Source organism: Eulemur rufifrons, chromosome 19 (assembly GCF_041146395.1).
Source record: "Eulemur rufifrons isolate Redbay chromosome 19, OSU_ERuf_1, whole genome shotgun sequence".
NCBI lineage: Eukaryota > Metazoa > Chordata > Mammalia > Primates > Lemuridae > Eulemur > Eulemur rufifrons.
The window spans coordinates 67,803,167-67,815,526 of record NC_091001.1 but is presented as its reverse complement, the minus strand read 5'-3'; the positions used below and the strand labels follow the sequence as shown (position 1 = coordinate 67,815,526).

At 35.4% G+C, this 12,360-nt stretch overlaps 1 protein-coding gene across 1 annotated transcript in view; it reads right to left on the bottom strand.

Annotated features, from left to right (window-relative positions):
• The window catches only part of USP34 (ubiquitin specific peptidase 34), a 216,415-nt gene that overhangs the window by 128,137 nt on the left and 75,918 nt on the right, over positions 1 to 12,360 (bottom strand). Inside the window, exons 11-16 of the mRNA XM_069494805.1 lie at positions 8,825 to 8,950; positions 8,443 to 8,572; positions 7,757 to 7,792; positions 7,251 to 7,381; positions 6,293 to 6,906; positions 3,589 to 3,803 (exon numbers count right to left, since the gene is read on the bottom strand). Of these exons, the coding sequence (XP_069350906.1) occupies positions 3,589 to 3,803; positions 6,293 to 6,906; positions 7,251 to 7,381; positions 7,757 to 7,792; positions 8,443 to 8,572; positions 8,825 to 8,950 (1,252 nt within the window). The remainder of the gene's footprint in view (positions 1 to 3,588; positions 3,804 to 6,292; positions 6,907 to 7,250; positions 7,382 to 7,756; positions 7,793 to 8,442; positions 8,573 to 8,824; positions 8,951 to 12,360) is intronic.

Genomic DNA, 12,360 nt, shown 5'->3' with positions numbered 1-12,360 from the left:
AAAAAAAAAAGGAAGAAGAAGAAAAGGAAAACAATTTGACTTCCTGAGTGCCAGGCTAAATAATCACCAGTAGTATATTAAGCAAAAATGCTTTTTGGAAAAACAATTTTACCACGAAATTTACCTATTGAATTGTACATGCACAATGATTTCATTAAATTGAGAATTGTGCAACCATCACCACAATCCAATTTTAGAACATTTTCACCATCCCAAAATATTTCCTTGTACCTAAATACAGTTAATCCCTGATCCCATTCTCCAGTCCAAACTTATTTTATCGTCTCCATAAATTAGCCTTTTCTAGAAAATTTCATGTAAATAAAATTATATAGTATGTAATCTTTTATGCCTGGCTTCTTTTACTTACTATGTTTCTGAGGTTCCTCGTAAAAGATAATATTCCATGATATAGAAATACTGCATTTTGTTTATACATTCACCAGTTACAGGAGATTTGGATAGTTTCTGGTTTTTGGCTATTATGAATAATGCTTCCATAAACATCTGTGTAAAAAGTCTTTGTATGATTTCCTTTCCTTTCTCTTGGGTAAATACCTAGCAGTAGAATTGCTGGGTCATATAATATATACATGTTTAACATTTTAAATAATTGCCAAATGTTTTCCAAAGTGGTTGTGCCATTTTACATTTCCATCAGCAGTATACGAAGCACCAGTTAGTTCCTGCTCCTCCACATCCTCCTGAACATGTTGGTATGATCACTCCTTTTAATTGCAGCCATTCTAACAGGTGTGTAGTGGAATCTCACCGTGATTATTAATTTGAATTTTCCTAGTGACTAATGATGTTGAGAATATGTTCATGTACTTATTGGCCATTCATATTCCTTCTTTGGTGAAATAAATCATTTGCCACTTCTTAATTATGTTGCCTTACTACTGAGTTGAAAAATTTCCTATATATTCTAGATACAAGACCTTTATTAGATATATAATTTTCAAATATTTCTTCCAGTCTGTGGCTTATCTTTGTGTTGGGGGGGGAGGTTGTTTTGGTATTTACCTTTTAAAATTAATTTTATTAAAATATAATGTACATAAATAATCAAAACAGAGAATATTTCTATCACCCCAGAACGTTCCCTGGTGACCCTTTTAACAATCAACCTCCACTCCTAAATGCTAGGCTATCAATGAGCAGATGTCCATCATTACAAATTACTTTTGACTGCTCTAGAACTGCATATCACTGAGCTATAGTATGTACTCTTCTGTTTCTAACTTCTTTTGCTTGGAATGTTTTGTTGTTGTTGTGTTGTGTTTTGTTTTGTTTTTTGAGACAGGCTCTTGCTTTGCCACCTGGGGTAGAGAGCCAAGGCGTCAGCCTAGCTCACAGCAACCTCAAACTCCTGGCCTCAAACCATCCCCAGTCTCAGCCTCTCAAGTAGCTGGGACTACAGGTGCATGCCACCACACCTGGCTAATTTTTTTCTATTTTTAGTAGAGACGTAGAGACAGGGTCTCACTCTTGCTTAGGCTGGTTTTGGACTCCTGGGCTCCTGACCTCGAGTGATCCTCCCACCTTAGCCTCCCAGAGTTCTAGGATGACAGGTGTAAGCCAAAGCACCCAGCCCGGAATGTTTTTTGATATTCATCTACGGTGTTGCATGTGTGAGCAGTTCTTTCCATTTTATTGATGATCAGAATTTCACTATGTGAATATACCAGTTAATTCCAATTGAGGGCATTATGAGTAAGGCAGCAGGCATGAACATGTACATCTTTTTTCAGACACATGTTTTCATTTCTCTTAGATAAAAACCTAGGGCAGGGATTGCTGGATCATATGGTAGGTATATATTTAACTTTGTGAGAAACTGATAAAATAGTTCTCCGAAGTGTGTGTATTTTATACTCAACAGCAATGTATGACAGTTCCAATTCTGCACCCTTATCATCAGTCCTTGATATTGTTGGTCCTTAACTTTACCCATTCTAATAAGTACGTAGTAGTACCTCATTGTGGTTTTAACTTACATTTCCCAGATTAGAGACGCTGAAAATGCGCTTACTGACACTGAGAATGTATTTATTGACTATATCTTTTATGAAGAATCTGTTCAAATCTTTTTCTCATTTTTAAAATTGATTGTCTTACTGTATTGGAAGAGCTCTTTATAGTATTAAAAACATTGTAATATCAAGTTGATTTGGAAAACATTAATACATATTATCATTTTCTTCAATTTCTAACTCTATGGATTAAAAATATGTCAAATACTAAATAATTAAAAGGAAAATATGAAATAAGAATGGTGACTACATGGCATCAAATTGAATCTCAATCTTAACCTATTCATTTCTTAACAACCACAATAACAATAAAAAGGTCAAGGTAACTTATCTAGACAGATCATGTATAAGGAACATATAAAATCAGTAAGTTGCTGCTAAGGTCCATAAGTTATGTCTCTAAGACTGATCATGGCCTTTTAGCATAAACCCCATCCATCAGGTTTACTTATATTGTAATATACTGGCATTCCAAAATCCATTTACTAGGTTAGCATATGCTGATGGTACCTAACTAAACAAGAGATTGCATAAAGGTCTTTTTTTTTTTTTTTTTGAGACAGAGTCTCACTCTGTTGCCCAGGCTAGAGTGAGTGCCGTGGCGTCAGCCTAGCTCACAGCAACCTCAAACTCCTGAGCTCAAGCGATCCTCCTGTCTCAGCCTCCCGAGTAGCTGGGACTACAGGCATGCGCCACCATGCCCGGCTAATTTTTTCTATATATATTTTTAGCTGTCCATATAATTTCTTTCTATTTTTAGTAGAGATGGGGTCTCGCTCTTGCTCAGGCTGGTCTCGAACTCCTGAGCTCAAACGATCCGCCCACCTCGGCCTCCCAGAGTGCTAGGATTACAGGCGTGAGCCACCGCGCCCGGCCTTGCCCGGTCTTTACACTGCCAATTCTAAACTGTTTTTCCCTTTCTTATTTTTTCTCCCTTTCCTCCTTAATATCCTATTACTCTTTAACCTCATCTATCCTCTACTCTTCCAAGTCCAGTCATGCCCTATTACTTTTTCTTGATTTAGACTGATTAGAATAATCCTTTCTCAAACATTTTCATCACCACAGATGAAAGAAACACCTTGTTTTTTAGCAGTCACCCTCTTCCCTTTTTCCCCCTAACCCTCCCTAGCCCCAAGTGATCTATTTTCTGTCTCTACAGATTTGCCTATCCAAGACATTTCATATAAATGGCATCCAATGTGATCTCTTGTGACCTATTACTTATAGTCCTAAGATTTCTGAAAATAAAATCTAATATAGCCATATATTTTCTAAAATATAAAACTATAATTCTCTCACATTATTAGTACACATTTCCATTCCCAGCTGAACATCTCCTGATAGAACTGCAAGCCTTATTTATATTTAATGGAATATTTATAATAATTTTATTCCCTTGGAAAGAAAACTACTATATGAAAGTTATTTTGACAAAAACATTTAAGTATTATAACATTAATTGTTGATTCTTAATAATATAAATTATACGTAATATAAATTATTTATGTTTTGAAGAAGGTAATATATTTTACTTACTACAGAACCTTACCTTGACTAAGATGTTCGTGGTAAATGGAGGCTAAATTGGGAAGATGTTGTTGGAGATGAGATGTTAGCTCTGCATGTGAATTAATCTGAACTAGCTCCTCTTCACATCCAGATTCTTCACCATCAAAATCAGCCATATTTTTTTCTGATTTTGCACTGACCTGGGAGCTACTGCAACTGACATCATCTGCACTTAGCATATCATCAACCATATGCCTACAACGCAGAGAAAAGCAGAAAGTTAATAATTACAAATTTAAACATACTTTTATGTTTAATCACAAAAAATACCTCTCAAAACAGCTGGCACTCAACACACTCAAACAAAGTTGTATCTGTTTTCTAACAATATGTAATATTGAGAGCTTTACAAAAACTTAAAAGCCCACAATGTCAAAACTATTTAATAATTTTACAGCATACACACACATTACCAGGCCTATTAACACACCTCACTAGAACAACTTCAAAAAGAACAGTTTTAGGCAAGACTAATAATACTCATTGTTATATATTATTTTATAAACTCAAAGTCACAATGTGAAACCATAACACTTGTTTCCATTTATTCATACACCTGCAGACTCAAATGAGATAACTATTCAATTTAAGGATGCAATCTAGATAAAGTTAATATTAATTGGGGAATTTTGATTCAACAAATACGTATTAGGCACTCACCTCTAAAACATACTGTTCTAGGTACACTAAAACAGTGGTCCCCAACCTTTTGGCACCAGGGACCAGATTCATGGAAGACAATTTTTGCATGGATTGTGGAGGTGGGGTGGGGTGGATAGTTTCAGGATGATTCAAGTGTATTACATCTATTGTGCAGTCAAACGTCTCTGCTAATGATAATCTGTATTTGCAGCTACTCCCCAGCACTAGCCATCACTGCCTCAGCTCTACCTCAAGTCATCAGGCATTAGCTTCTCATAAGGAGCATGCAACCTAGATCTCTCACATGTGCAGTTTATAATCAGGTTGGTGCTCCTATGAGAATCTAATGCTGCTGCTGATCTGACAAGAGGCGGAACTTATGTGGTCATGTGAGCTATGGGGAGCAGCTGTAAATACAGATGAAGCTTCGCTAGCTCTCCTGCTGCTCACCTCCTGCTGTGTGGCCTGGTTCTTAACAGGCCGTGGATCAGGTACCAGCCCACACGGCCCATAGGGTTGAGGGCTGCACCACTAAAGCACGCAAAGACAAAAGGATAAAAACTAACATGAAGTTTAGGGTTGATTTAGAGATTCACAAGTAGTACCATGAGTAGTACCATGATACATGGAATATGGAAAGAGCTAAAATGAAAAATTAAATCATTAGGTCTTGTGGGATAAGGGCAGATGTAGGTGTCAAGACTAAAAGATCTCCAATGTGCCAAACTGGTAACATTGTACCTCAGTTTTGTAATACACTAATTGCTTTGTCTTCATCATGAGCTGTGCTGGGGACAACTTTGAATGTTTATATCTATGTCAGAGAGTAAGCCAGTAGTTCTCAATCAGGGGTGAGTTTGGCCACTAGGCAAGGACATTTGGAAATGTTGAGAGTTTTTTTTGTTGTTACAACTGAGGGATGCTAACTGAAATCTAGAGATAGGGGCTAGATATGCTGGTAAGCATTCTACAATGCACATGGCAACATTCACATTGCTGCAAATTCAAAATAAGAAATTATCTGGCCCAAAATGTCAATAGTGCCAAGGTTGAAAAACACTGCTTTAAATGTGGATGTGTCAGTGATAAGAGTAAAATAAAAAGGCAAAGGAAATAAAGTAGTAATATGTATAGATATGTAACTCACCCAAACAACTAAATTAAATTCAGGAAGATCTGGCAAATTGCCAAGTCTAAGAAAATTCATGCTGATAAACTATGTATTTGTGTTTCATTATCTATTAAACTACTACTTGTAACAGCAATAATTAATAGCAGCTAACATTTAATGAGCACTTATTTTATACTGATCACATCAGCCCATGAAATCCTCACAACAAACCAGGAGATAGGTATTATTGTTCCCATCTTTTAGATGAGAAAAATTATGTACTATACTAAAGATAATACCACTAGTAAGTGACAGAATCAATTATTGTTAAATACTATGGATATATTTCATAGATAATAAAAAACTTTTATGTTAGAGCTTACCCTTATTTATATCCTAAAATTAGAAGATGCATAAAATTTCCCTTTTCATCATCATAATTTAGTGTAAGATTCCACAAGCAATCTTTATCTGCTTTTAGGCAGTTATTACAGGGAGTATAAGATGTAAATCTGTGTTGCCCAAAATGATCCCCACTAGCCATATGTGGCCTTTACACACATAAAAAGTGGCTAGTCTAAATTGAGATGTGTTGTAGGTATAAAATATGCACCGAATATTAAAAACTTAGTAAAAAAAGGAATGAAAAATATCTTACTAATTCTTACACTGATTATATGTGGAAATATCATAGATAATAGTGGTTTAAATAAAATATAATTAAAATTAATCTGACCTTTTCATTTTGTGTTTTTAAATGTACCCACTAGAAAACTTAAAATTACCTACTTGTAGTTTGCATTTGTAGTTTGCATTGTATTACTACTGAATAGCACTAATCTAGGATAAATTGCAACTGAATAAAGATAGACTATAATAATTCCCCCTAAAGGAAATATTAAGCTGAATTTTTATTGTGAAGTAGGCTTACCCATCATGATGATGATGGTGGTGATGGTGGTGGTGGTGGTGGTGCTGTGGACCAATAAACTGGCGACAATTAAATAATTCATTCCCAATAGTCTCCCCAAGGAAGTCCCCAGTTCGTGTGATACAAGACTCCTGAGATCCTTGTGCTATATGAGCAGCATTCATTTCCCCTGAAATATCATGTTCTGGGTCTTCAGAGTGTGAACAGGCATCCAGCATTCGTATTCGATTATCTACCGATGGTAATGACTCAGTGTTAAAAACTAGGTCCTTTCCTGTTCCATTGCTTGTTCCATTTCTTTCTGGTGGGCCTTGGGAATCCCCCAAGCAAATGCCTGCTTGACTTTCTAACTTTCTGTTCCGAAGATCTGTACCACAACTGCTTTTGGGAGGATTATGACCATGATCGTCATCTTCGTCTTCTTCTTTAAGGGCTTCAATATCTGCAATGTCTTCTGACTGTACCTCGCTGCCAGGGCTCCCAGCTGATTGGCTTGCATGACTAGAATTGACCTCATTGCTAGATCCATCACTATGCCCACTACTGCTACCAGGACCACTACTTCCATCTTCACCACTGTTGGCAGTTTCATCAGAACTTCCCTGCATAGATTCCTGCATTTTGAAACAAATAGGTTTAAATACTTAACTAGTAAGAAAAAAGTAACTGACATCAAACTTCCCTGCATAGATTCCTGCATTGTGAAACAAATAGATTTAAATAAATATTTAAACTAGTAAGAAAAAAGTAACTGACATCAAACCTACATAAAAGGCTGCCACAGTCTTGTCATATTCCTTTGAGCAATACAAAATGGAATTAAAAGCTCAAAGTACACTGAAAATACAACTTAAGGAAGAGGCCTAAACATAAATTATATTTATAATCCCAGTTCAAATGATAAAACATGCCAGAACCCCAAAAATCCCTTTAAAATAGGAAAAACCTATTTTCATACCTCTGTGTCTGAAAGTCGCTGTTGCACATGTTTGGTTCTGTTAATAAGTTGTTCATCCATTTCAATGTCACTGCCTCCACTTTGATGTGTATCACTGTTATCACTGCTTTGAGGACTAGCTGCAGGTGACCCTATATAAAATATATTTTTTGTTTTTACTTCTAATTTGTATTAACATGGATCTAACAGAATGATACTATCTTTTGATCATGTGAGCTATTTACCAAAGTTTTATGCTAAATATCCAGAAATACAATCTCTAAATATGTTAACATGTGCCAATGATTTCTAAAGAGGATATACATGATTTCAATTAAAAGTCAAGATATTAATGGCTTTAAGCAAAATGGGTAAGAGGGATAACTAGTTAAAGGTTTATATCTCCTTCTCAAAATAAGCTTTATGACCCTGATACAAATATATTACTACATAAAATCAATTAACTCTAGAAAATCACCAAAAGAAAACTAAGTCACGTTACCATCAATTTCTAAGATTCAACTTACAAGGTGATGGAGCTGCTCTTCTGAGCTCTTCTTCCTCTGAAGGAAAAGGAAAAACAGGAGGAAAACATTCTAAGTGACTGAGCTTCTCTGGGACAGGATATCAGTTGTTCATATTACATAATCAACAAGATACAGGTAGGGAAACCTACAGTAAGTTAAGTCCCCACCACCTGATGTAGTTGTTGTGGATGCCTGCACAGAAAAGCCTCAGAGTAGTGTGTCAGCAGGCAAAAACTGGGTTTAAGTAGATAAAGTTTTAGAAAGCCTTTGAAGGCTTTATATGTAAAAGATACATAATAAAAAAGCACTAGACATGGTAGAAAACTTTGAAGTAGAAAAACACAAAAAGATAACCATATCATTATGTTCTACTCTTAAAGCTTTTTGTTTGATTACTAAATAAAAACTCCAAATAAAATAAAATTAAGTTTTCGGGGTTTTTTTTTTTAAAGAAAGAAAACCAAAGATGAGAAAATCCAATAACTACAGAGACTTTAATACTGTCCTTTATTTGAAAGGTAAACCAAAAATATGTACTAATCAGTTTCTTAACACTTTTATGCACACTCTGTTTCCCATCTCAAGCTTCTTTTAAAATTGAGATCAGACTGAATGTATTAACAGAAAATACTTCAAATTTGACTCGGAAACTTTGGACAACTTACTTTAAAATAGAGTTTACTAACCTTTCTTATTTCCAATGGGAATATTAGTATTTAATAAAGATGCAAAAGAACTCTGTTTAGATAACTGAGCCTTAGCTGCTAGTGCATTATTCCACAGTGCTTTAATTAACATGGATGCCAAGTACAATGTCTAAAAAAAAAAAAAAAAAAAGAAAAGAAATAGAGATTAAAGTTGGAGGCTTTTAAGGAAACACTATAACAAATTGAATATCCTTATTGTCTAACTTAAATGCCAGCACTAATAAAATACAAGTTAAATTTTCTTTTTTTTTGTCCTCTAGAGCAAGCAATGTTAAATTTTCTAAATCACAAATTTTTACTTTACAGGGGGGGAAAAAAAAACAAAAAAAAACACCCCACCATTATATTTTGAATGTATTACCTGTTCAGTATGAACACTTGGCTCAAGAGCTGAGACCAGATTAAGTAGATGTCTAAGGGGTACAGGATCCAAATTCTTGATAAGTGAAGGAAATAAGTCATGTATATATCGACTACAATGTTTCAGCTAGGAAATAAAGAGAATAGTCAAAAATAATTGTCCAGCATAATAAATTACCTGCTATGAAAAAAGTTATATAGATTGAAAAGTCACGAAGTTGGTCAGTATACTAATATTTTTAATATGTTGGTAAACTGCTGATTACCAAATATAAATGACAGTACATAACATAGCAAAAATAAAATTCGACTTGAAACAGAAATTTATCTTAACCAAACTAAAAGCTTAATATCCTGATCACAAGAGGAAAGCCCACAATAGTTCCCAGAATTCGAGTATTAAGAGGATTTTAGTGAAATTTATGTACATGTCATTAATAAAAATACCAGTTAAATAGTAAATTAAAATGCAGGCATTTACAAATAATAAATTGCAATTAGGAAAGAAAAGTAAAATATTATCTCAGGTGTGCTATTTTTCTATTAAATGTTTATAAAGTATACAACACTTTTACTAGAGTATACAGTAGAAACTCTCTTATCGTAAGGTCTATATAATAAACCATGAGATAGAAAAACTCCTTTGTTACAATAAACAGAAATACAAAAATACATGAGGTGAAATTTATGAAGATATGACCACTATTAATAAATACTGCATGATGTAAAATAAAAATATTTTATAGCCATAAAACTGCTAACTACTAAATCAAGATAAACAAATATAAGAAAAATTTCCAATTTGAGGGATCTCAAAGGTAAAAAGCTGATGTTTCCTATTTATTTTCGATACATAAAAAGTCCGTAAGATACAGATTTTTTGATTCTAAAACATTCATTTTTATATTCTATAGGCATAAACCATAATGCTCTTCTGCTACCACCCTATCAGGGTAAATATGCACAACCTAATTCTGAAGCACAAGGTAAAATAAATGTAATAATATTGGGGGAATTCTTCTATGTGAAGAGACTTCTTATAAACTACACTATTTACTCTGATACTACTATTTACTTCAACATCATTAATTACTCATTAAAAAATGACAGTACTTTAAAACTACAAACAGCATCTGATTTTTAAGAAGTAAATAATCAATTATAAGCTAACCACTTTTATAGGTCTCATCTAAGAATGTTAATTTTAATATAGTATTAAATAACATTACAATTAGACAATATAAGTTAATTATCCCCTATCCAGAAAGCTTAGGACCAAAAATGTTTCAGATTTCGAAATTTCTGAGATTTTGGAATATTTGTACTATATACTTATAAGTTAAGGATCCCTAATATGAAAATCCAAAATCTGAAAGTTTCAGATTTGGGAGTATTTTGAATTTTGGATTTTTTTATTAGGGATACTCAACCTGTACTAACAGCTTAAACTTACTTTTTGCCAACAAGTAACTAGTATATACTTTTTCTAATTAGAATGTGAAAAAAACATAGTATATAATAAATTTGAGTTTCTGCCAATTTAATCATTAAAATAATGGGATTTCTATAATATATTTAATTTAGATAATCAAATACCTTTTTGGCTATTTTTAAGTAATAAGATCCTTAAGACAAAATTATGAATCCTGTAACTAAGGCCAAAAAATATATATTAAGCTCTTTTAGATGTGTATGTTATGAAAACAAACTCAAAAAGTATAGAAAAAATACTATGGAGATTGCATGGCTTGAGTCCTGGTAAAGACGGCATTAAAAAGCCGTTTCACAGACTCTCCCTTATTAGTTTTCAAAAAGAAAAAGAAGAAACAGGACATCAGGGAAGATGGCAAAATAGAAAATGCCAGGAATCCATCTCTGCACCTAGACAACAATTGTACTGGCAGAAACTATCTGACGTAACTATTCTGGAACTCTGGAGTCAATCTGAACTCTTACACTTCCAGGAGAAAGCTTGGCTGGTAAACTGTAGTTAGTATCAGCCAATTTCAGTCACCAACACCACAGCTGCTATGTATTCCTGACACTCCCCAGCCCCCTCAGTGCTTTGACAAGACAGCTACGGAGGCAACAATTCAGTTTCCTAGTGCAGTCTGCTGAAGCCAAGGTGGGCATAAGTCCAGGTCCTCCAAGTATCAGGGTTCTATGTTCTCATAGCTGATTGCTACCTCTGATTGATATGATACAGACACAGAGGTTGGCTGCCACTGTTTGAACACAAACCATCTGAAGTGATTAACAGAAGATTTAAAAGACCTGCACCTATTTTGGGGGGAACTTTCAAAAAAAACCGTGTGCAGGGAAATTTAGAAAGCTACCATGCATGCCCAGAGAAAGATATTTACTCAGAAAAGACCTTAGCAGACCATAAACTTCCATGTAAGGCTGAGCCCTAACACAGATAACCCTACAACAATCAAGAGAAAAAACAAGCAAACCCTGGAATAAGAGAACCTGATTTTCAGAGTTACCACGTTAGTTCAAATGTCTAATTTTCAACAACAACAAAAAAATCACAAAATATGCAAAGAAACGGGAAAGTATGGCCCATTCAAAGGAACAAAATAAAGTACACAGATAATGTACCCAACAAAGCCCACCTGCCGGACTCACTAGACAAAGACTTAGATAAAACAAAAATCTCAAAAGCAACAAGAGAGAAGCAACTTGTCATACACAAGAGATGCTGAATAAGAATAACAGCCCATTTCTCATCTAAAACCTAGGAGGCCAAAAGGCAGTGAGTTGATATAATCAAAGGGCTGAAAGAAAAAAACTTGCAGTCAAGAATTCTATATTCAGCAAAAATGTCCTTCAAAAAAACAAGGAAGAAATTAAGATATCCTTGGAAAAACAGAAGCTGAAGGAGGTTACCACCAGACCTGCCCTTCAAGAATTGCTAAAAGGTAGTTTCCTGGCACTTTTCCAGCTGCCAAATGGGAGGAGGACAGCAAGATGGCAGCAGCCACAAACTCTAGCTCCAGCTGTTGGACAACCTGGTGAGTGGTGGAGCAGCCAGGGCTGGCTAGCCTGTCTGAGCTGTAAGTGCAGTTCTTTTTTCCCAGCAAGCCAATGGCTCACAAACCCCGGAGTGTTTCAGGAAAAACTGTTTGCTGGGCTGGGTGATGTGTGGAAGAACCAGAAGCCTGGAGCTGGAGCCCAGGAACCGAGGAAACATGGGACTGAGGCTCAAAGGCGCTCACTTAGGCAGCCCAAGGGTCATTAGCAGGTCACTGGTGACCTTTGAGGCTTTGGCCCTGAACTTACCTCCAACTCCTGATGGAGTTCTTGGTGCTCTTGTGGAGCACATGCCTTGGTCCCCTGCTGTATGTCTCCAGGAGGCACAAGCTGGCTTCCTGGACCCAGCCCAACCTCAGAGCTCTGCATACCTGTCATTGTTGCATATACACCTGGCACCCCACCTCATCAGGTACTTGTCTGTCTCCCACAGAACAAAAGCTCCCTGAGGCAAGGACAGCAATGACCTAACCCCATGTTCTCAGCAACCAGCACAAAGCC